Source organism: Pelodiscus sinensis, chromosome 2 (genome assembly GCF_052426305.1).
Source record: "Pelodiscus sinensis isolate ZL-2025 chromosome 2, ASM5242630v1, whole genome shotgun sequence".
NCBI lineage: Eukaryota > Metazoa > Chordata > Testudines > Trionychidae > Pelodiscus > Pelodiscus sinensis.
In genome coordinates, this window is record NC_143053.1 from 116,618,616 (window position 1) to 116,644,360 (window position 25,745).

Genomic DNA, 25,745 nt, shown 5'->3' on the forward strand with positions numbered 1-25,745 from the left:
CTGTGTTGAGAATTTAAGTATGTGGCTATTTTAAGGTCATTTTTGGTGGCTGCGTTGATGCTGACAAATAGTATTTGTAGAAAGAATGCAGACTGTCCACTTTCACTTTTGTTCTCAGCTGTGCATTTTTACTTACCTCAGCACCTTGTTGGCCCTATAAGCCTGTATTTCCTGATGGGGTTTTTTTTTGTTTGTTTTAAATTACAGGTCACCATTGGTCAACTCTATTCTACCCAGAAGCTCGTTATTGAGAGTCCAGAAAAAAGGGATAATCTGATCATCTAGCACCGTTAGACCATCCGCAGCATTCTGTAGTGCTGCACATCAATAGCACAGTGTGTATGCACCCTGTCTGTGTTGGAAAAAACCAATGTCCAGTAAAAGATAAAGCTTTTGAAATGCTCAGCTTTTGGCAACCAAAGCAGTATAGAATTTCTCTTCTCATGGTTCATGCTTTGTGTGTAATGTATTCCTAATGCTATTGGCTAGTATTTAATGTGTAATGAGACCATTTCTTGGTCTTATTTGACAATAAAATTCCATGAACCGAATACTTGTAGTCAGCTATGTTCTACTCCCAGTGATCTTCCTGCTAACTTACCTGGCTTGTAAAGGACAGCAGTTAATGTTTCAACCAATGATACAATTGTTTAAAATGGCTTTTTATATGGAACCCCAGTTCATATAGAAATATACAGCCTACAGTGACTAAACAGTTGAATTTGGATCTGTTGTGGGTAAGTTCATGTTAAATATTTTATTTATTTATTAATGCCATGTGAAATTTGACAGAGGCCTTTAAGTAAAACAAAGTTACTATGTTATATCCAGGATCTCAACACGTACAAATATAAAAGGTTAGACTGTGTGGCTGCATTTAAACAGCATTTTCTTTAAATTTCATAAATGACAAACAAACCTTACTAATTTTTATTTTATTAATATGAAAGCTCAAACTTTCCTGGAAGCCTACCAGTCTCATCTCACTTGTGAGTTAATAACTTGTAATAGAATTTTAGCCTCATCATTACTGAGACTTCAGAACTTTGAAAATAAAATTACATCATTGTTCCTTATTTTAATATACTAAACTGTAACTTGCAATGTAAAGGAACAAAGCCTATTTTGCAATAAAAAATGTTGGTATATTACCCTTATTACACATACTTGCAAAGTTAGATAATTGTGTGTGAATGGTGAGGTTGGTACATTTAATTCAGAATTTACACAAATTATTTCCCATTTCTGTTGAGGAGTGTATACGTTTCTACACACTGGCTCAGTGTCTCATGTCTGTTCTGCAGAGAGTAGGTATGTAAGAGACTAGTCAATTAATCAGCTACTTGCATTCCCCCCCACCTCCCACCCCGGCTGCCTCAAGGGGAGAGAGCAGGAGCCAGTGCAGGGGGGAGGCAGCTTAAAAGCCAGTTCCCCCAGCACAGCCTCTGCTACCCCCGACTGCAGTGTTTCTTAAACTGTGTTCCGTGGCACACCTGTGTGCCGCAAGGCAGTTGGCGGTGTGCCGTAGAGAACAGAATTCAAAATGGCCACCCTTAAAGGGAAAGGCGACTTTTTTCTTTTTTCCTCAATAACTTTCCCCTGACCCTTTTTCCCCCCAACCTTTTTTTTTTTCTAGTCAACAAAAAATCCTTGGTGTTCCTCATAAAAAAATTATCGTTTCGTGTTCCTCGGTCTTAAAAAGTTTAAGAAACACTGCCCTACTGCCTCCATCAATGACAGCAGACGGAGAGGGGCAGAGAGGCTGCTCCAGCAGCAGTCCCTGTCCGCAGGAGGTCCCAACTTCCCATTGGGATCCTTGGCGGACAAAGGCTGCTGCTGCGAAGCAGCCGATCTGTGGCCGTGTGCAGACCCTCCCCATGGATAGGGGCTTCTACTCCTGGGTAGGCAGCCCCGCCCAGTCCCAGCTTATGCTAGGACCAAACTCCACTGCAGCTCTGCAATTTAAAAGGCAGTAGGAGCCGAGAAGGCTGTCCGCTGGCATCTACTGCATTTTAAATTGCAGAGCCACAGCAGGGTTTGGTCCCCGACCCAGTGTGAGCAGGGACTGAGCCAGGCTACTTGCCCACCTGGCTCCTACTACATTAAGAACCTGGGCGGGCAGGCAGCCTGGCTCAGTCCTTGCTTGGGATTTGCTCCCAGCGTAAGCCAGGACTGAGGGTACGTCTAGACTACAAGCCTATTTTGAAAGAGGCTTTTTCGAAAGAGCTCTTTTGGAAAAGCCTCTTTCGAAAGACATCATCTAGACAGCCATAACACTTTCGAAAAAGCGATCCACTTTTTCGAAAGAGAGCACCCAGGCAATCTGGACACTCTCTTTCGAAAAAGCCCTGTTTGTGTTCAAGAATGCCTTTTTTCAAAGGAGCTTTCGAAAAAGCATTCTTCCTCGCAAAATTAGATTTACTGCTGTTGAAAAAACTGCCACATTCTTTTGATTTAATTTTGAAAGAACGTGATGGTAGTCTAGACGCAGGTGAAGTTTTTTCAGAAAAAAGCCTCCTCCCCCCTCCCCCCCCCAAAAAACAACTCTGTAGTCTAGACATAGCCTGAGTGGGGCGTCCTTTCCCTATCGAGTAGTCAATAAAAATTCTGTTGACTACTCGATTACTAAAATAACCTCAATTTAACATCCCTAGCAGAGTCTATCCCGAGATAGAAAGCAATTCAGTCTGTATGCCCATTCAGAACTGGATACAGTGAAACACCCAAAGAGGTTGCTTACTGCATTCTATTCACCTTCACTTACAGTAATGCCACAAAAAAGCAATTTTTAAACATATCCATTTGTTAACCTTTAAAATAAGTAAATAAATATAGCCAATAGCAAACAGACATTTCTAAAGCTTTCTGTAATTATCTGTGGACCTCATTCAATGCACATATTGAGTAGTGCATATTGAAATAGGTGAGTTTCTTAGGGAGATTCTCCTAAGTCAACAACTCAGTAGCTTTACTTTAAGATTCCCTTTTCTTGCAATGGTACTGAGTTCTACAGGAGAGAAAATTCCTGAACGGCTGTACTTTTTTAAAATCTGAAAAGTAAATTGCATGTGTTAAAACAGCATGCTAAACAAGAACGTAATCTTTAAAATCAGTTTTATTTGATTCAGTGCTCCGTGTTCGCTATTATATTTTCCACTAGAATGTACAGAAAAATTACTCATTATAAAGCTTCAGCACAATATATAGACAGCTTTTCATGAAGTAGACAGAACTTTGAACCAGGATAGGACCTGTAACATTAATAAAATATCCCTTAAAGTGAAGCTGCATTTATGAAAGCAAAGGGGCAAACTTTCTATTTGTTTTAAATTAAAGAGAGTATCAAACTGGACAGACATATGCAATAAATGTATGTCAATGATGTTTAATTTAGAAGTACTAGTTCGCAAAACCAACTCATTTATAATTCTTAGTAGAATTACCTGCATTTAGCATAGCATTTTGTTAATGCAAAGAGAATAGAAAATAAAGTGCCACTATTGTATTTAAGACTATAAACCAGCCTCAACACTGCTTTTTCACATGGAAAGCAGATAATATAGTATTTCTCCATACGTATGTAAATACAGCAAATATAGATCACTTTGCTACAGAATTAAGGTATTTTATTAAAACAGATTTTTAAATTAGGCTGAATCCCATGGATTAGAGTTTAAAAACATATCACTCTTAACACTTTTAAATCCTAAAATACACTTAACCAGGCTAATCAGAACACTAGCGTTGCTGGTTAAAGGACAAATGGAAAAATGTAGGTGCCACTAAAGTATTTAATAGCATTAAGATGTTAATTGTATGTTTTCTTCAAAAAAAAATTCACAAAAGAAAATGATAGGTCTAGCAATTTGCATTGCTTAAATAAAAGTTATACAAGTGCCTGCTGCTAGATACAATACAGATACATGTATAATGTTACTGCAGCCCTTCTAAAGCTATATCTACACTGCAATTAAAACCTGCAGGTGGCCCTGCTAGCTGGTGTAGTCTCACAGCACTTGTGCTAAGGAGCTGTTTAATTGATTTGTAAACATTCTGGCTCACACTGGAGCCAGGGCTATAGGACCCTGCAAGGTGGGAGGCCCCAGCGTTTGGGCTGAAGCCCAAACTTCTACACCACACTTAACCGCTCTTTACCCCAAGCCACATAAACCAGAGTGACAGAGGCCAGCTGCAGGTATCTTAACTGCAGTATAGTTACTACATCTTTCAATTATCAGTCTAATTTTCCTTAGCCTGCAAAGGATCACTGTAGTATTAAGAGTGCAGATTGTACATATGATAGGCCAACTGAAAACAACATTAACAGAGCAGAAGCCTATGTGCATTGCTTAGTTTCTGAGCTTAGCTAAGGAGACTGTTAAGTCCTTAACACGAACCAACTTCAGTTATATAAAAGCTATAAAATTACTTTATTTAATAAGGTGCAAAGTTAGAAAAGGATATAATCTAGTACAATGATTACTTGTAAATTGCAACACAATTAGTGCGTTTAAGGATGCTCCTTGGAGCTGGGGTATACAAAAATGTCTGTTTACCCCCATTGATGCACTGCATTTGCATCTTCTGATAACATTAATGATACTAGCATGTGCAAATCTATTATACATGACTGAAGCAAGAGATCCATTAATGTTCTCTGTTAATGCATAATGATCATTAGTATTGCATTTGTTGAGAACATATCCCCTGTGTATAAAACTATTGTTATATGCTATATGAAAATATATAATCTTATCTCTTAACAGTGGAATGAAAATGTACTATTGTACTTCACTTGGCTCTTTAGAATGATGGCATATGGAAGGAAAGCCTAATATACATTACATTGCTCATTTAAAAACACTTTTTGGATACACTATTTTCACTAGATATCCATGAAACATACTGGATTTTTGTCACAGCAACGTCAACAATATAAACATGTGAACTTTGTCAGTAAAAGGACTCCCAGTGATTTAATTTAATGTCCCCTATTGTAAAAAGGGATATTTGTTTTTTATTTATAGCAGAGGAAATTTTTAACTAATTTCATACTACTACTACTTAAAATTACTTAGTAAGATACTAATTTTTGTAGTATCATACTGAAAGATCATTTGCTTTACACATGTACCTTTAGCTGTCCCTGACGTCAGCAACCTTTGACTTTACTGATTTGGAAATGGTGTGGCTCAGTATTCATGTTCCAAAATTTGAATGTTTGCACATAACAAAGGTCAAAATAAGAGCTTTAAATAGAAAAATGCAAACAATATTCTGAAAGAGTAGAAAACAGCCTTTTACCTGCCGTAACATGAACAACTGCCTAAAGAACAGGCAGTTCTACAACGATGTTGACATCTGATTAGAAAATCACACTACATTTTGGGTTCGATTTTAAAAGGTCTGGAAATACCAGCAGTATGGCCTTGGTGAATTGAAGCAGACAGACATTACATACAAATATTTATCTGCTCATCACATATACTGTTCTTGTTTAAACATGCCATCAACATAGGGATGTTAAACTTATTCGCCTCACATGTTCAGCAAAACTGTAGCAACTATTTGTAGCCTAGTGTGTGTCATGAACAGCATTACTTCCTAACCTATAAGACACACTGGAGAGCATGTTTTTGTGGAAGGCTAGAAGCATCAGCTCCATACACGCACATCTTCATAACACTTTGCAGAAGCACCTCCACTAATCTTCTGGCAAAGACATCTAGATCTCCACAGGTATGTAAGACAGAACTAAGAGGGGGGTGGCCAGCTAATAGCTAATCTCTTAAATTCCCCTGCTCACGCTATAGATATTTAGGGTGAAATCCTGACCTCATTTAAGTCAGTGGCAGAACACCCATTGACTGAAACGGTGCAGCGGTTCACTCTTAAGCTGAGTCTATACATCCACATGTAAAGCACTGCTGCAGCAGCACTTTAAAGCTAAGGTGTGTCCAAAGCACCAGCGTTGGGAGAGAGCTTCCACCTAAGGGAAGAGTGTAGCTCCCAGCATTAGGAACACTACTTTATAGTGCTGTAACTTGCTGTACCTGGTGTGACGTAGTGGGGGTACCTGGCTGGTTTCTATGCTGCTGGCTCTGGGGTAACCCCCACTGGCTGCCGTGGGTACGGCGGCCCAGAAGGACAGGCCATGAGTCATTATGCAAAGAAGGTCTCAACCTGTCTGACCAGTCACCCCCATGGAGAGGAACAAAGGAAGATGGAATGCTGCCCTGGCTGGGGGCAGGGCTGGAAGAGGAGAGTTGGTTCCTGGCTGGAAAGCAGGGAAGAAGGAGCTGGGGAGGGGGCTGGGATCCCCCCATCTCAAAGGGGGCACTGAGGACTCTCAGCCCCAGTTCCTGTAACTAGATTACAGCTGTGCTGTGCTGTATCATGGAGAAGCAATAAACTACCTGTATTCTACTGGCTGGTAAAGTCTGTTTGTGCCATTTCGGGGTGCAGGAGACGGGGGACCCCGAACGCGCCGTCACACTGGTGTCAGGGGTGGGATGCACTGCACCCCATGGATGGAGCTTCCAGCAGCGAGTGACCAGGCGCCGTAGAAGCAAGAGCCCTGGAGCCAAGCATGCTGGAGACAGAGCGAAGCGGTTCCTGGGAATCGTGGGGCGCTGCAGCACTAGACTGGTGAGTCTGCACCGAGGGGACCAGCGGGCAGATGGCCTACGCCCAACTCTTGAAGGCAGAGCTGGTGGGGCTGTGCAGAGAGGGGCTTGCCTGTGCGGAAAGCAGCCAAGGCCCAGCTGATTGCCCAGCTGGAAGAGAATGACCAGCCACAGGGCCAGGATCTTGTCCCCAGGGGAAGCAGCCAGACCCCCTCTGAGAGTGTGTCAGGCTCAGAGAGGGGGAGGAGTGCTGGAACCCACCGGAGAGATGAGACAGCGTCTCCCGGGAGGCCTGCAAGCCGTAGCCCATCTAGGGCAGGGGCCAGCCCAGCGGTGCTGCGGCGGCTGGAGATCCAGCTGCAGATAAAGGAATTGGAAGCAGAGGACCGAGAGAGGGACCGCCAGGACCAAGAGAAGGCGCGCCAAGATCGAGAAAGGGACTGCCAGGACCGAGAGAGGCAGCGACAGCATGAATTGGCCATGGCAGAGTGGAGAACTGGTGGGGCACCGGCTGCGCCAAGTGCGGATGGGCCCCAGGGTCCCGGGACTGCCAGACGCTTGGAGAGGCTCGTGGTGGCCCAATTGAAGGACATGGGCGACATAGACAAGTTCCTCAGCTCCTTTGAGAGGGCCTGTGGACTGCAATGGGTTCCCCCAGCTGACTGGCTGCAGGAGCTCATCCCCGCACTGAACCAGGAGGTGGCCGGAGTGCTCAGTCAGCTGGAGGACCTACAGCCAGGGGATTACAACCGAGTCAAGGAGGCCCTGCTGCACAAGTTCGGGCTGACCCCCGAGATGTACAGGAAGAAGTTCCGGGGGGTATAGAAAGGGCCACGGGAGACCTATGTGAATCTGGCCTCCCGCCTGTCGCAATACGGCCGCAAGTGGGTATCTGGAGTCGGAGCCCAGACCGCAGAGGAGCTGCTCAAGCTGGTCCTGATGGAGCAGTTCTATGAAGCATGCCCACCCAAACTGAGGCTGTGGCTCAAGGACCGGAGAACCCCCAGGAGGCTGGGAGACTGGCAGATGAGTTCACGGAGAGCCGGTCCGGGTGTGAACGGGAGTCCCGGAGAGAAAGGGAATCGCACAGAGACCGGATGTCGGCTGAGCGACGGAGGGAATCAACTATGAGGCGAGCCCAGGGAACAGGTCGTCTGTGCCCCAGAGAACCAGCCAGGGCCGGGACAGAGACAGCCCAAAGCCTAACTTGCCATCGCTGTGGGCAAAAAGGCCACAAGAGGGCTCAGTGCACCAGGTTCCAGGACCGGGGACTTTCCAGGGTTAACTGGCTGGGGCAGGAGGAAGGGCAGGCTGCCCCAGAGGCAGGGACGGCAGGCAAACCTCAGCTAAGAGAGCTAAGAGAGAGGGGAAGGATGCTCAGTGCACCTCCCCTGGGAGGTCTGATTCTCAGGAGGCGGATTTCTCCGTGTACCGGGTGGGGGCAGGATGGCCCCTGCGGAGTGAGTGCCTCATACCCCTGGAAGTGGATGGTAGGAAGGTGACGGGCTTCTGGGACATGGGGGCGGAGGTGATGCTGGCCCGATCCGATATAGTGGCCCCAGAGCGGATACTACCCCACACCCTGCTGACCCTGAAGGGCATAGACGGGTCCCCGTTTAAGGTGCCTGTAGCCAGGGTGCATCTGAAATGGGGGGCCAAGGAAGGTGTCAAGGAAGTGGAAGTGCACCCGCATTTGCCCACCGACGTGCTGATGGGGAATGACCTAGAGGAGTGGCCCCGTGAATCCCAGCAGGCTCTAACCACTGCCTGGAGCCAGAACCAGCGGGAGGCTGGCAACCTGGGTCCAGGGAAGGACTCCCGGCAGAGTCCTCAGGGTCCCATCCCAGCGGACACGGGGTCCAGCCAGGCTGGGACTCCGGACCTAGGCAAAGGTGGGAGACAGATCCCGATCCCTGCCTCAGCAGCTGAATTCCAGGCTGAAGTGCAAGCAGACTCCTCCTTGCAGAGGCTGAGGGACCAGGCTGGCCTCCGTGCAGCTCAGCCCCTGGGGAGAGGTGGCCAGGAGAGATTCCTGTGGGAGCGGGGATTCCTGTTCCGGGAATGGCTTCCCCCTGGGAAGGTGAGGGCATGGGGGGTCCAGCGGCAGCTGGTGGTCCCCCAAAAGCATCGCCTCAAGCTGCTGTATTTGGCCCACGACGTCCCTGTTGCAGGCCACCGGGGGATCCGGAGCACCCGGCTGAGGCTGCTCCAACACTTCTACTGGCCAGGGATGTTTGCGGCGGTGCAGCAGTACTGCCGGTCCTGCGACTCCTGCCAGAGGGGCGGGAAGGCCCAAGACAGGAGGAAAGTGGCTTGGGGGTCCCTACCCCATATAGAGGACCCCCTGGGCTCGCTGAGAGAATTATGGGAGGGGAAGACCCCCCTGGATGGAGCGTCGGGTGTGGAAGCCGCCCTGGCTGTCCAGAGAAGGCTCGCTGGACTCATGGCCCCGGCCCGAGAGACCCTAGTCAGAGATCAAGGCCGGCGGAAGGGTGGGTGTGACCCCTGAGGACAGGCCTGTGCCAGTCGCCCTGGAGCGGTGTGGCTAGTGGACAGAGGGAAGCCAATTCATGTGGGGCCTCGCCGCGGCCGGCCCGAGTCAAGGGGAGCACCCATGGCCCCAGGGCGGGTTCCCACGCAGAGGACCCGAACTTCCCTAGGTCACGAGCAGAGTGACCCTGCTCAGTTCGCTCTTGGAGGGGGGAGAACTGTGACATAGTGGGGGTACCTGGCTGGTTTCTATGCTGCTGGCTCTGGGGTAACCCCCACTGGCTGCCGTGGGTACCGCGGCCCAGAAGGACAGGCCATGAGTCATTATGCAAAGAAGGTCTCAACCTGTCTGACCAGTCACCCCCCATGGAGAAGAACAAAGGAAGGTGGAATGCTGCCCTGGCTGGGGGCAGGGCTAGAAGAGGAGAGTTGGTTCCTGGCTGGAAAGCAGGGAAGAAGGAGCTGGGGAGGGGGCTGGGATCCCCCCATCTCAAAGGGGGCACTGAGGCCTCTTAGCCCCAGTTCCTGTAACTAGATTACAGCTGTGCTGTATCATGGAGAAGCAATAAACCACCTGTATTCTACTGGCTGGTGAAGTCTGTTTGTGCCATTTCGGGGTGCAGGAGATGGGGGACCCCCAACGCGCCGTCATACCTGGCGGGGGAGGCAGGCTATTTTTTCACATCCCTGAGAGAAAGCTGCAGTGCAGTAAAGTAGCAGTGTAGAGATGGCCTCAGAGTGAATGTTAATGCTATTGGAAATAGCATTACCACTTGTGAGCTCTACTTACAGGATGTTACTGTGCAGTCACAGAGAAGAGGGGGGGAAGGAACCATGTCCCCGAAAGCAGAAGGCTAACAGAGCAGCTGAATCTCCTCCGATCTTGGGAGAGCCATTAATTTAGACAGTAACCCCACTGGCCATTCCAGTGGAAGAAAAGAATTATTTCACCCAATTAGAATATGTTGCTTTCTCCTCTACACAGGAAAAAAAAGAAGTAGGGAAAAATATGGGCCATAATTGTTCAGTCTGAAGGCAAAAAAGGAAATAATCCATTTTCTTAAAATGAATATATTCCACTACTCCAAAGAAAATATTTGGAACCATCAAACTTGTACAGAACTTACATACCACAATGCTAGGTGCTTTATAAATACCTAGTTGATTCCACCGATGATTACATTAGTATTTTAGAGGAAATGCACCTTCGTATTCTACTTACCTATACTATCTTAAACCCACTAAGCACTGAAGTTTTAAGGGAGAAGCTGAAGCTTAAATTATGCATTCAAATGACTACTGTTCTATATCCAGAATCAGAGAACTATGAAGACCTGTGAGGAATTTACAAGACTTCTTTTGAATAAAAGTACATACAACATGCCTCTGGAAATTCTGCTTACTGAGAACAAACAATTTTTTCCTTACAGACAAGTATTAACAGCTTTTCATTATCCTGAAGAGCAAGCAAATACATTTTGTGCTTCAAAAGGTGAATTTTCATGATAATTCTGCATTACCATAAGACCTGCATTAATAGCAATTTTCAAATAGACCAAACAAGTAATCAAATATTAACTAAGAATTATGGCCCAGATCATCTTCACTACCATCATTCAATACACTGGTTCAGCTCCAACTCCCACTGAAGTAAACAGGAGCAGAAGTAAAGCCTTTGACAACTGATACTTTAGGTAGGTGTAATTTACATGCAACTTAGTAGGCTTTGACAGCACCAAACTTATGTTTAAACATAACTTCACAATACTGGTCTGAAATACCTACCTTTGTATCAGCCTATACTCTCTTGATCACATATAATTATTAAAGATAAGCTTCCTATTTAAATATACAAATAAAAAACAAATGTTTATGCTGCAAAAATCAACCGTGCTTAAACCAAATTAAACATGCATTAGTTTGGTTTCCTTCATACCCACACAATGTAATCTAACCTTTTTTAAATAAAAGGTTCAGATGCGCTATTTATTGTTTTACAAATGTCTATGCAAGCCTTTGGTTATATTTCTTCCTTTAATCCTAGGAAACCTTATCTAATCCTAGGACTACAGAAATCTGCAAATACTGAACATCCACAGGAGTTCGAGACATTCTTACTGCCTCTAAATTTTCATGTTTTCAATTATTTTTTTAGATAATCTTCACATACTTCAACAGGTAACATGATCCAGTGTGTCATTATGGATGTTTAAGCAGTTAAACAGGTCCCCAGTTACCATTTTGCTTAGTTCCACCATCAGTTTATGGTGTTAAAAATACTTGATTTTTAGTAAGCATATCTATCAAAACTGAACCTATTATTTATACCAACAGCACTAAAGTCCAGTGAATTATGCATAGGTTCTGGCACTTGGAGTCTATCTCTAACACTGACCTCTTGGGTAATCTTTGGCAAGTCACTATCTTTTTGTAGGCTTCAGTTACCTCATCTGTGAGAATGGGGAGAATCATGCTGATGCAATCTTTGAAAAGTGCTTTGAAATCTACAGCTGAAAGAAATGCAACATGCTGTCTTGACTGAAAATTGAGCTTGTGTGACTCAGTAGAGTCCCCATCCTAGATTTACTTTTAAAAAACACTTCAAGATTTAATATTGAAAAAAGTGTCTTGTCTATTGTCAAAGCAGGAGAAGGGTTTTTTTTAACGTAGCAAGACTGTAGGTAGATACAGATATACTAGCTGTAATTTATAAAGTAGTTTTAAATATTTATCATTTTAGCTAGGGAAAACATATTGAGCTTTTAAAACTACTTGGCTGGGGTGGAGGAGGACATTTTTACTTTAAACGTGAGCACCACAGAAAAGAGTTGGCTTTCTTGACTTGGTCCTTTATGATGATTAGAGGAAGATTAAAAAAAATTCTCCACTCCCCACCCCTTTTTGTTTTTTAAACAGTGACACTGTCTATTGTTTTCCTGAAAGGCTATCTGGATAACTGGACTCTCACAATATCACATATTACTGTGAATGTTAAACGTCATTAATTCAGAGGATAAGTGGGTTTTATTCATATTTTTTTAATGCTTGTTAATGTCCATAACTCATTTAGCACCCTAAAGGCTGAGAGAGTTCCCAGTCTGTACTTGGGACCCCAGCAAAACCAGGGCAAAATAGATTGAGAATCCCTGTTTTTTCCCTTTTCTAAAAGGTAGTGTTCTGGAAAGTTCTACCATTTTTTAGACCAACTCTGCAAAACTTTGCCAGAGTTTGTTGCATATCGGAGAACATTCTGTCTAGCCTGCTGTAAATAATCTTGCTCTGACAGCAGGATTCTTGGATATACCAACTCCCATCTATCTGTGCTTTCTCTCTCTCTCTCTCTCTCTCTCTGTACCAGCAAGGGCTAGATTTGACCTTTAATTGTCAGTTTAAAAAATATTATTCTTTTTGTGCTGTTATTCAGTAAAGAATAGGGCTCAGTACTTTTAGTATCATAATTCAGCAGTAACTGCATAAATTTCAAGTAGTAATCTAATGTTTAAGAAGCTAAATCAGCTCATATTTTCCCATGTACTATCCTGTTTATAGTACATAATTTTTTAAAGTTAATGTTTTGGGGACAGTAAACAATTTAACTATTTTCCTTTTTAAAATATGTGGACCTAATGCATATTTTGAGAGTTTATATTTATGAAATAATTACTGGGATTTCTCTTTCAGTTTATATGTACACAACTTACTATGTATAACCTCAAATTTACTGAGCTAAACAACTTTACCCACAGAATGGTTATTTGCATGGAGTCTTGCTTAAGGTGTTTAAATTCTAATGTTTTTTTGTTATTTTAAGTGAGTTGGAAGCCTTAGAAAATTTGCAGCAAGCTCTCTAAGTTTCTAAAAAGAAAATAACCCTCTATTTTGAAGTAATATGCAAAAAATCAGAAACCAACATGAGGAAGTATTTTCTGTACTATGGCAGTATGCCTTTTCTTTTTGTTATACTTTATTCAAAACTACCCCCCATTCTGAAGTACTAAAATTATATAGATTGAGTTAAGTAATGAAACATTCCCAATAATTCCTTTGAAAATCAGAGTTCTCGTGATGCTACAAAGGTCTCATGAATACTGAAAATCTAGTGTTTGTGGGTATTTACCAAGTTGCAGTGCCCTATCACAGGTGAACCATTCCTTAGTCCTGGGGCTCAGACAGGATTAGGCCATGTTTTTAATCATCACCCTGAATGCTATTTACAGACTTGCCAAGTCCAAGGTTATAGTATGATTTACTAACAGAGTCTGACCCTGTCTACACTGCAAAATCAAACTTATGTTTTAATCTTATGGGGTATTATCATGTTGCAATTGAGTATGCTATTAAGTAAACTTTGCATAATGTGGATATGCCCTGGAGCATCAAGTTTTATAAATTACAGCTTTGTACATTAAAATATGCATAAGTCTTGTAAATGTAAAATATTTATACTTGTCAGTGCTATTAATCTTATTACACCACTATCTTAGGGCATATCTACAATAGGAAATTATTTTGAAATAACTCCCAAAATTACTATTTTAAAATAGCATGTCCACACTATAGGGAAGCCTCAAAATTAGTCCGAGGCAGGCTGCCTTCATATGGACACGCTACCTTGACTAGAGCCCCAGGAAGCACTGAGGAGTAATTACTTTGAATGATTCTAGGGAGTCGTTATTTTGAAATAGCAGCAGGGGAGCGTCTACACAACCACTATTTTGAAGTAACCAGCCCCTTATTTCAAACTAACAGGCTTGGTAGTGTGGATGCTCTGCTTGTTATTTCAAGTGTAGAACAGGGCTTAGATATTAGTGAATGGTGTCTTTTACAAATATGTACTGACAAATGACACTCAGAACACATGCTTTTACAGAAATGTGGTAATGAGTATAGCTTGAAGAGAGTTGAACAAAATCATGTATTTTTACTCACTGAGGACTGTGGAAAACTAAGACCTGACTTTACTTTGTAAAACCATTCCTCGGGTAGTCATGCCTAACAAAAATATTTACACATGCCAAATAATACAAAGATCCATGTAACAACTAGGTATCATACTATTAAAAGTTTCAGACCTGTGTAATGTAGGTGGGTCAACCTAAATCCCGCTGTAGACACAGCAAGGTTGTCATTAGAATTGTTCTGTCAACCCTAGTACCTCTCAAAGGTGATGGATTTACTACAGCACAGAAACTCCTTTGCTATACTGTAGTACTGTTGAGGTGTAATTGTAACTGTGCTGATGTAGAACCTGGAGCGTGGACATACCATTAAAAAAACCACCACTGTTTTAATTTCTAGATCTTTTATTGAGGCTATGTCTACACTGCAACTCTATTTTGGGATACTGCAGTATCCCGAAATAGCTATCCTGTGTCTTAACAGCAAGCCCATTATTTCGTGCTCACTATTCCGATGTCCCTCTAAACCTCATTGCACAAGGCGTAAGGCACATTTCGGAATAGTGGGTTATTTCAAAATTTGGCACTGTGTAAACAGCGTCAAATTACAAAATAAGTTATTTTGAAATAAGATCAAAATAGGATATGCAATTTGCATAGCTCAAATTGCGTATCTTATTTCGATTTACAGTGCAGTGTAGACGCACAAGGAAAAAACAACACCTGTGTATGTTAGACAAGACTCTAGTTAAATATTAGCCAGAGTGATGCATGAACTTTATAAAACAAGGCTGTGGTAGGTGGAACTGTATTAGCCATAGAACAATCTGAAAGTCCACTAACTTACAAGAAAAGAAGGATATTTTCTGGCATGTATGGCCTCAAACTATAGCAAAGATGGGGCACTCAAAACAAAATGCTCACACTAATTAAAATATTAGAATGGAAAACTGCTGTCATGTGATGTTTTTTTGGAAGGGAGGGAAAGGAGTAGGTCCCCTCATTTGAATGTGAGACAAGTACTGACTGAATTTAAATCTTTCACATTCCTCCATGGTCTGACAAAGATTTATGTTCTTGACGTTGAGTACTTCAGTAGCCTCACTAACCATTCACGAGTAAAATTAAGTGTAAGAACAATAGTCCCTCTGACCCAGTATTTTCCTGTCTTTTGACCGTGGTCAGTGCCAGTTGCTTCAGAGGGAATGAACAGAACAAGCAGAGTGATCCATCCTCTGTCATCCACTGCCAGCTTCTGGCAGTCAGAGGTTAAGGACAGCCAAAGTATGGCATGGCATGCCTAACCCTCTTTTTTAGTAACAGCTACTAAAGGACCTGTTCTCCATGAACTTATCCAAATATATTTTGCACCCATGTGTTTGCAGAATCAAGACCTAAGAATTAGGTGGTTGGGGACTGACCCTCACCCACTTCTTAAAGAACTGAATTTCTGCAAGCCATAATGACTGTTTTTGCCCATCTCTGTCCCTGTTTCTAGAAGATGCCATAAATGGGAATGTACTTGGCATTATCTGTCAGTCCAAAGAAAAATAACTAATGCATATGCAAAACACAGTCAACACTGGAATTGAAGTTTTCTGCTTAAATTCAGTGTATTAAATAAGACATTTCATATAAGGCACTATCTTCAAGTTAGAGAAAAATATTTTTTTTAAAATAAGATCTTATTTCCAGTTCTCTTTAAGCAACTTTAAAGAGAAAACTGTCAGAGGAAACTGCTTTCTTGCAGTTCCTGAGAGTTAAGTTTCTTTACAGAAATGGTTAGCTAACTATCAGAATCAACAGGTGAGACCTAGCGTTTTCTGTAACTTTCAAGCTGATGGGAGGAAGTCCCCTGAATCAGTCAACTCTGTAATTTGGAGGGGGGCAGGGGGAAGCAACATTCCAATGGGAGACTGGGGAACCAGTGACTATGCAGCAGGGTCTCCCCAGGAAAAGCAGTACAGAGTTGTTCCAGGGTGCCAGTACAAGGGATGGGAGAACACTGCAGTGGTATCCAACAGCTAAAGCTTGGCTTGGCACAGGGTGCCTTCTGGGTTCAAGGGCAGCGCATTCATAGCTAGCTGCTTGTTACCACACCCTACCCTACCCGCTCAGCACAATGGGTGACTGGCCCAAGGCTTCCTGCAGGGCGTAGGGAGACTAGCAACGTGTTGGCCCCAAGCTATGCTCACAGTAAGGCGCTGCTGTTGCCTCAGGCTTTGGGAAATGCTGGTTTACTCCCGCCTCCTCCCACGCTAAATTGAAGAAGGCAAGGGCTGCCTCGGGCTGGGCAGTGCTGCCGTAGTTCATGGCTGTCCAGACGGCGCTCAGTAGAGGGGACCTGGGGCGTCGCAGGGGCCGGTGTCTGTGCGGGGCGCTGCGGGAAGTCCCCCGCGGGCGGGGCGGCAGCAACGCAGGGTGTAGTTGCTGCCACCGTTGTTGTCCCAGTACTCGCCCTGCTGGCTGCGGTAGCAGATGGCAAAGTGCACGGCGGAGCCCTCCTGCATGCTGGGCGGGGTGCACAGGCTGAAGTGGAAGTGCTCGGTAGGGGGGTCGCTGTACTCGGGGCCCGGCAGGGGCACGGCCACGGCGTCCAGGAAGGAGCGCCACTCGTTGAAGGTGTAGCGCACCGTCACCTCCTTGGGGCCGGGGCAGCTCAGCACCCGCACGATGCCCCGCACATCCAGGGCCGCCGCGGGGCTGCCCAGCCGCTCCAGGCACACCCGCTCCCGCCGCAGCCGCTCGGCCGCCGCCGGCTCCCCGGCGGGCTGGAAGTCGGGCACCAGCTGCAGGGGCGGAGGAGGAGGGCGGGTCCCGCAGCCCAGGCCGAGCGCAGCGCTGAAGTCCAGGTGCCGCGGGCCCAGGCGGGAGAGCACCGCGGGCGGCACCTGCGGCTCCTCCGCCGCGCTGAAGTGCTTCACGCTGGCCAGGCGCAGCCCCAGCGAGTCCGCGAACTGCACCCGCTTCTTGCACTTGGTGCAGCAGCCGCCGGCGCCACCCTCCTGCGACGGCGGAAAGAGCCGGGCGGCCGCCAGACTGGGGCTAGCGGGCAGCGACAGGGACCGCCCGCCGCGGCGGCGCAGCTCCAGCAGCAGCTCCTCATCCTCCGGCGGGGGAGAGGCTCCGGCCCGCCCCGGCGGGGGCTCTCCCCAAGGCTCCTGCAGAGGCAACGCAGCCGCCGCCTCCCTCTCGTGCTCCGCCGAGCTGCCTCGCCAGGGGTCCCGCGGTAGCACCCGGGCCGTCCCCTCTTGCTGGCGGCCCCCGAAAAGCCCTAGCCCCTGCTCCAAGCCCACTAGCCCGGAGTCCCGGCCTTCCATGGCATATCCCCGCTCGACCCTCCCCCCTCTCCCGGGGCCTGCCCCCGGCTAAGGCGGTGGGGTCGCTTTCTCCCCTTTGCCTTGCGGCGGAGTCATGGGGCCTGTTCCCGGGGGGCTCAGGAGGAGTCAAGCCGCGAGCCTCCAGCCACGTCCCCAGCCCAGGCAGAGTCAGGGGGCGAAGGGGCAGAGCGCCGACCCAGCGCCGCGGACAGGCTCGGAGAAGTTTCCATGCGTTGAATGTTTGGCCGAACACGCCCACCTCGGCGGGAGGCGCTGCCCGCCCGCGGCTTCCTACACGCCCTTTCCTGAGCCGGGGGAGGGCCCTGCTGTCTCCGCAGCAGCAGCCGCTACGGGAGGACTCCAAAAGTGGTATCAGCAAGAGAGCGGAGCGTCCCAGTGGGAAGCGGCTGTTGCGCCGCCGACTTTTCCCTGCAGGGCCCTGAGATGTCTTGTGACTTGCTTATTGCTCCTAGGCATGAGCCGCCTGCAGAGTTTTCTAGAGTCAACCAACAATGACCCTCAGCCCAGGCAGCTGCACTGTGATTGTCATTATTCTAGTGCCCTAGGCCAGAGGTATGTTTATCCCGGGTGGTATGCAGAGTTCTCTAGATATTTAGCTAATTTTACAACAGAGCAAGTCGGTCCAAGAAGTGGGCTGTGCCCAGGAAAGCTCAATGATACCATCTACACGTGTTTGCTAGTCTTTAAAGTTCTACCAGACTATTTGCTGTTTTTTAAGTTTATCCTGTACAAACTAACTTTGCTACCCCCTGAAGCTTTTATACAATGACTTAGCTATATTGCTCTATATACTATACACAGAAATGTAAATACAAGTTATATTCCAATTGGCTTATAATTATATGGGGAAAATGAAAATTATTTTTCAGTAACAGATTACTGTGAATACTTTTGTATTTTTTTATGTCTGATTTTATGAGCAAGTAGCTTTTAAGTGGGGTGAAAGTTTGGGGTACTCAAGATAAATCAGATTCCTGAAAGAGATACAGAAGTCTGGAAAAGTTAAGAGCCCTTGGTCATTGCCTGTATATAGCCAGGCCACAATGGGCCAAGCTGCCCCCACAGTCTCACATTCCAGCTACCAGATTTGATACTACTTCAGGGAATCTATTATGGGAAAACAAAAGTAATTTACACCAGAGTCCTGCAACAAGCTCCCTACACGGGTGATTGATTTCAATTCTGTAAATGCAGCAGCTTCTCTTGTAAGGACATTTAAAAAGGTGTCCTAGCAAAAAAAAGATTTTACTTTTGTGATACACAAAGGCCTGGGAGAGAGGGGTTGCTGTTACTGCTTTTTAAAACTTTTACTTTTCAGTGTTTTAGTTTAGAAATAGCAGTACTGATACACCTAGTTTTCCTAGATGTCAGTTCACCAGGGGTGCTAATTTGGATTTTTCTGCTGGCTTTAATTGAAAAGGAGTATTGAATCTTTAACAGTCACATTTTTCTCATTTCAGTTTAACAGGCTTCCCTTCTGTGGAAAACTAATTAGTCAGTTCTCCACTAATACATGGGCCAAGATTTTTCAAAAGTGGCTTCTGATTTCATGTGCCCATCTGGAGATTTGTTGGGACTGATTTTCAAAAGTGCTGTGCCCTGAAAGGTTCAATTGCAACCTGTATGAGTAGCAGGCGCTTCCAGTGCTGCCATATTTTACAATGTCTCATGATATTTTCTTTTACAGGCATGTGCTTATTTGAGAATCCCTGCTTCAGTCTTTTTAAAGAAAGTTTCTACATCCTCATAATTAAAGAAAAAAACTTGAAAACAAGAACCCTACATTCTCAAAAATCCCAAATAATAATACATTGGGATTCTTTTTCTTTTAAAGTCACATTATTTTAAGCCACTCTACTTTTTTGTTTGATTGTTGCAAGACTCGTGATTAAAGCTGTGATTTAGTCACAGGAATTTTAGTAAAAATGGACAGGTCATGGGCAGTAAACAAAATGTCACAGTCCCATGACCTGTCCATGACTTTTACTCTGAGGGAGTGGGAATTCTGGCAAACTTACTTTAAGAAATCATTTTACAATTGGAGGAATGGTCTTAAAATACCATCTTCACTTTTTCATTTATCTCATTGCATGAATGTCTGTATCTTTTATTTCCAATAGAAGGATTATTTTGGACAAACAATGGAGAACAGAAATCAACTACTGCCAACTGGTTAATTGTTTGGAGTGGCTTTAGTGAAGTCACTCGTGCTGTAGCATAGCCATTTCAGGGATAACATGTATCCTACCTTTTTTCCAGACAACAGAATGAAGGTAATTTATGTACTGATGATAGGAAACTATAAATCCCTTTATTTCAGAATTGTCACTAAAGAGTCTATTTTCACTATCTCATGATGTTTGATTTCTAAGGTCACCAACGGGGAGGGAGGGAGCAGAGGGGACAGTTGCCCCAGGGCCTAGTGATTTAAAAGGGCCAGAGGTTCCAGGCTACCACTGCCACTACCATGGCAGCAGTAGCAGCTGAAGATCAAAGCCCTTTAAATCATGACCAGAGCGCCATGCAGCACAGTCTGGGCAGCACTGAGGGCTGGCTGGAGAAGCCCTGCCCCTTCCAACCGAGGCCCTGCCTCTTCCAGGAGCCTTGGAACAGAACCTCTCCCATATTGCCAAGGGCCCAGCAAAGTCTGTCACCAGCCTTGTTGATTTCCGAATCAGTTACTTTATTCCATGAAAGGAAAATTCTGTTGCAGATGCTCTGTCTGGAGGCTCAGTCCTTTGGGAGGCAGCAATACTGTTGGATGTGTGGTTTAACAAACAGATGTATCTGTTTGGATTAATAAGTAGCTCTGATCTAAGAGGTGGCTAACACATGGGCCACATGCAGCCCATTTGTTTGGGTTTACGTGGGACTGGACATGCGGCCCACAGGTGGGATTCTTTGAACATGGCCTCCGCCGGGAACATGCTCCACAACAGCAAGGTGTCTCCCAGGTGGGGTGAGCATTGAAAGACGCAAGCGGAGGGGCTGGCTGGAACAGACAAGTACAGGGTGTCGGCATTTCTAGCCCACGGAGGAGGTGCTGGGAGCACAGGGGCATTGTAGGAAGTGCTTGCTGCTTAGTCTTGTGGTCAGAACCTGAGAGGTGCTGACAGGCTCACACAGCCATTATTTGAGTCCGGCACAGCAGCCAGGCAGCCTTGCCTCTGTCCTACATGTAGTGACGGACTCCCGTGTGGGGACGTCAGTCCTTGGGAATCCCAGGCACCTGTGATCTTTTGCCTCTTGTATCCAGCTTGACTTTCCCAGCTCCCCGCCCACCGCAGGTTGGAGCCCCATGACTTGGAAACTCTCTTCTTTTTACAGTAAAATCACTCCAAGAAATGCAAAACCTGAAGCTTCAAGCTAAACACCAATATACAATTTTCTTTTTAATAGCATTAAAAATGGCAACAAAGAAGAGACCCTTGTTGGATGAACACAGGATCAACCCTGTTTGGGAGATGGAATTCATTTTTGCAGGGATAAATGGAAATGGAGATAAGTGTGAAAGACGCTATTTGCATGTATATGCAACCACACTTAAGTTGTGGCCCTCAGCATGTGCTATGAGTATTTTTCTGGCCCCTGGGGTTTCTGTAGTTGAGTAGGGCTGTCTTAGATACAAAAGGAAGACAATTGTTTGTCTACAATCATCCAGCTTCAAATCTCTGGAGAAAATGATGAGCTATATTTAGACTGGAAAATAATATTTGTTTACAGTTTCCACTAATTCAGATTATGGTCCAGTTTAATCAGAGAGTCAATTCAAGCAGCCTGTTGATAACATAGAGCATTTTCAATCATGGCTCTAATATCCACATTTCAAACTGATAGATGTCCTGGCAGTCCTCAGAAAGGTATTCGGTTAATAAACATACAGGGTGTGTCTAGACTGGCAAGATTTTGCACAAAAGCAGCTGCTTTTGCGCAAAAACTTGCCAGCTGTCCACACTGGCCGCTTGAATTTGCGCAAGAACACTGACGTTCTAATATAAGAATTCAGTGTTTCTTGCGCAAATACTTTGACGCTCCCACTCAGGGATAAGCCCTCTTGCGCAAGAATACTTGCGCAAGAGAGCCAGTGTAGACAGGCACCTTAATTTTTTGCGCAAGAAAGCCCGATAGCTAAAATGGCCATCGGAGCTTTCTTGCGCGAAAGCACGTCTATACTGGGCACGGATGCTTTTGTGGAAAAGCACTTTTTGCGCAAAAACATCCATGCCAATCTAGACGCTCTTTTGCAGAAATACTTTTAACGGAAAAACTTTTCCGTTAAAAGTATTTCCGCAAAATCATGCCAGTCTAGATGCAGCCACACGTTACAAAGGCTCAAATCTCTTCAGTGACCTCGCCAGTTCTCCCCTCACATCTTGCCTAAGGAGATCACTAATGACAGAGGCTTATTATAAAACATTAATGAGTTATAACTCCTGTGTAATATTAACATGTATTTATTTAACATACAAGATAAGTCTTGGGAGAGAGAAAGTGTGGATGCAGGTTTCAAGAGGGACTTCCACAATTTGTGCCCAAAATGAATATTCAAATCTGATTTCAAATTCTTCACACATCTTACTTCAGATTTGTCCTACATTAGTTCTGGACTGTTTTTATCCATATTTAACTAAGTCTTGAGACTTCAACTTTGAAAATGTATGCTTTTGCATTAAGCTGGTTTTCCAGAGACTAAATTGTGTTCTGAATATTCTTAGATTTCAGGACAACTCATTTTAACAGTCTTGTCATTCCTAGGTAGTTGGCATATTGGGATATTCATATCCTCTTGAATCATTTCAAAATAAGTAATGCTTCATGCCCTGTGGAAACATTATTTGCAAAGATAGCATCTTAGTTAAGATTCTAAGATTTTCGTTTTATCAGTTTGGGGGGGATTTCCAAATATTGTGTGTGAGGATTCCATCAGGTTCTGAGTTTCTACTATATTCCAGTGTAAAACCTGAATCATAGATCTTTCCAGGGCATGTTGTTTGATTAGAGATTATTTAAATATCTGTGTATTCCTTTCTGTTTTGAAGCTTATACAGAAAGTTTATTACAACATTTTCTTATATTTCAACTGGTTATCTAGTAAGCAAAATTGAATAGCTCTAATCCATAAGGCACAGATTAGATTTGTTCTCGAAGAAGTGAGTATTGAAGTTAAAAAGTGTTCAATATGCCTTAAGAGGAATAGCAATAACTGTTACCGTTTCCAAAGGGATTGAGAGGGATTTAATCTGAATTTCTGACCAATACTCAGGAGACAAATCCTCTCATAAATTTTACTGGAGTCCTTCAGAAAATGGCAGAAATCTCTCTTTCTTTAGGGCTGCCATGTATTATGAAGTATTCCACCCCATCTTTAACTAGAAATCAAATTGACAATGATTTATGAGAAAGGGAGAGATTTTGAATTTATGAATGTCCTGTTTCTCTCATTCATGCAAATGACTGTTTCCCATAATGATACAGTGATTTTAACTCTTCAGTTATTTGTGCCATGCATCTGGCAACAGGACAAGAAATCTCTTCATTTTGTCAGGAAAATAATATACTCAACTACTGAAAAAATGTTTTTAGCATAGGATGACTTTTTAAATGCTTATTTCTGACTGGATGTCACAGGGCCACATCCATTTCCAAGGCTCCCACTATTTACAAAGAACAGTCATGGTAATGGAACACTTTGAAGTAGAAACTACTTGCTGAATCAGACCCCTGGAGGCAGAGCTTCAAAAGGGGATGTGTGTGGACTCCAAGCAGCTTGAATATTTAATTACTTAATTGTAAAGATATCATCTTCACCATCCACTCCACCCCTCAGTGAAGTTGGCAGGAGAATTTTGGACAGATTAATGGGTTTATGTAGTCCATGTCCTGAGGAGTGCATCAGGATAAGTATAGGAAGAGATCTGGTATCAGTAGCCCTTACATTTCTAATGTGCAAAAAATTAATTTTATAAAGTAATTATGATCAAGCTAGGACAATACAGAATCCTAGCTCCAGCCATCCATTCTCTACTCTAGTGCAGGGCTATAACATAGCAGTCCCTTAGTCTGGACCATCTTGTACTGATAGGCTGCGTCTAGATTGGCATGATTTTCCGGAAATGCTTTTAACAGAAAAGTTTTCCGTTAAAAGCATTTTCGGAACAGAGCATCTAGATTAGCATGGACACTTTTCCGCAAAAGCACTTTTTACGGAAAAGAGTCCGTGCGAATCTAAACGTGCTTTTCCGCAAAAAAGCCCCGTTCGCCATTTTCGCGATCGGGGCTTTTTTGCGGAAAACAAATCTGAGCTGTCTACACTGGCCCTCAAAGGGACTTTTGCCTGAACGGGAGCAGAATAGTATTTCCGCAAGAAGCACTGATTTCTTACAGTAGGAAGTCAGTGCTTTTGCGGAAATTCAAGCGGCCAGTGTAGACAGCTGGCAAGTTTTTCCGGAAAAGCGGCTGATTTTCTGGAAAAACTGGCCAGTCTAGACACAGCCATAGAGAGTTTAAAGGGAAGATGAAGAGTTTGCAGTACTGTTAGGGGATTATCATCAGGATTTAGCTGGTGTGAGTATGAATTGTATTGTGAGGAAGGGCTCAGCATGGGGAAGACAGGCACAAGCTGGTATGCATGGGGAGCCAACTTAAAAGCCGGTTCCACGAGCACACCGGCTCCTGGGGAACTGACACCACCCCTCCCTGCGTGTAACTGCTGAAAATTTCAACGGTTACACGTTTATGTAATTAATCATATTTTAACATCCCTAATGTATATACCAAACTTTTATCAGTCATAAAGAGATAAGAGGCCCCTGGCAGCTGAAGGGGCTGGGGGAGAGAGAAGGTCCCTGCTGGCCAGGGTAGTTTGAGGAGGGACAGACAGGTCCTGCTGACTGGGGGTTGGAGAAAAGGCCCCTACTGGCCAGTGGGGTGGGGGGGGGGAGAAAAAGCCCCACTACTCAAGAGGGCAAGAGAAGACCCCACTGAATGGGACCCCCCCCCAGCCCTGAGTCCCTCCTCACTCCCCAAACCTCACTTTCGCACTCTCCACATCTCCAGCCCCCTGCCCTGAGTCCCTTCTCAACCCCCACCCTGACTCCTACACCCCCATGACTCGAGCCCTTTCCTCCCCAACTCCTTTCCCACTGTCCACATCCCCTGCCCTGAGCCCCTCTTCAACCCCAAGGCTCTGCCCTAACTTCTGCACACACTCATAAACCACCAGCCCCCTACCCCCAAAGGACCCTGGTAATCCTTCTAGTTAAAATAATAAACTGCAGAGCTTCAACACTGACAATATGAGTATTATTTTGAGAGAGCCTGAAGTCAAGAATCTGATAATACATTATTGATTACTGTGCCTCGCTCCCTCTCCCTCACTCATCATGTATTTTTGTACTCTATCAAAAACTAATAAAATAAAAGGCAGAGTCAGCTTTTAAATTCTTCAGCAAATGACTGCCTATCATGAAGCTGTTTTAATTTATTTAAGCATATAAGCCTATCTAACAAAAGTATTTTCAGCCTCCCTAACAATGTTCCACTGGATCTGGATCACTGTCTATATCTGGAATAACAAGGCTTGATTCTGCCATCCTTACCCACAATGAGTAATTATGACTTAAGTATTCCCTTTGCAATCAGTAGGGCTACTTTTGGAGCATGGGACAATTCAATGTGAGGAAGGATAGTAAGATTAGGGTGATATGGACACACTGTGGAATCTGTAGTGATATTGGTAAGCACTTTGTGAGTGCCTAAAGTCCCGTAACTGAGTGTAGAACTGAGATCCAGCAGCCTCCATTAACTTTAGTCGGAACAGCAAGGGCTCAGCTCCTCTAAAAATCAAACCAGTTTTATTTAGGTGCCTACTTTTATGTGCCCATGTTTGAAAAAAATCACCATACCTGCTGTGTGTGTCAGTTTACCACCCCTGTATAATGATGGTGGATTGTGACAATTTTAAACAACTGTGAAATTCTATAAATATTGTAAACCCCACTAGAATGCACACAGTTTGTGCTCCCTCGGTGACTCTTCAAATTCCATTTAATCTGAGACTGCAGCCAACTTGCCCCACGGTTGTGCTGAGTGCACATTTTCTTCACTGTATTATTATGGTAGCTTCTACAGACTCTGTAGCAAATCTTTTAAAATTAAGTTTGCTTTAAATTTTCATTTCCTCCACATTCCTATCAGAGTCAAGCAGAATTATGTCTTCTCATCCCCTCTTGCTCTTTGTGCCCTGTATCTTTAAGACCTCATGACTTTCTTTTCATTCCCTAGAAGACCAAATGGACTTGCTTAATTTTAAATGCTACTTCTTAATTAGATGTAGAAGTCACTGTTCTATGACACACAAGTACTCTTCCTCACAGATAAACATAATACCA

General features: G+C 44.5%; 2 protein-coding genes and 1 long non-coding RNA gene across 4 annotated transcripts in view; 1 reads left to right on the forward strand and 2 right to left on the reverse strand.

Moving 5' to 3' along the window:
* Positions 1-551, forward strand: part of LYRM4 (LYR motif containing 4) — a 171,216-nt gene extending 170,665 nt beyond the window's left edge. For both annotated transcript variants that reach the window (XR_012901668.2, XM_075921304.2), the window contains one exon: positions 208-551. Coding sequence is in view for 1 of the 2 variants with exons in the window: in XM_075921304.2 (XP_075777419.1) it covers positions 208-285 (78 nt within the window). In the remaining variant the exon portion in view is untranslated. The remainder of the gene's footprint in view (positions 1-207) is intronic.
* LOC112543993 (uncharacterized) overlaps positions 1-25,745 on the reverse strand; it is a 44,365-nt gene that overhangs the window by 11,111 nt on the left and 7,509 nt on the right. The gene's annotated exons all lie outside the window — the stretch shown is intronic.
* Positions 10,172-17,548, reverse strand: PPP1R3G (protein phosphatase 1 regulatory subunit 3G). The gene has a single exon (XM_075921307.2). It carries the CDS (start codon positions 17,332-17,334, stop codon positions 16,345-16,347), a length of 990 nt encoding a protein of 329 aa, XP_075777422.2. The 5' UTR covers positions 17,335-17,548; the 3' UTR covers positions 10,172-16,344.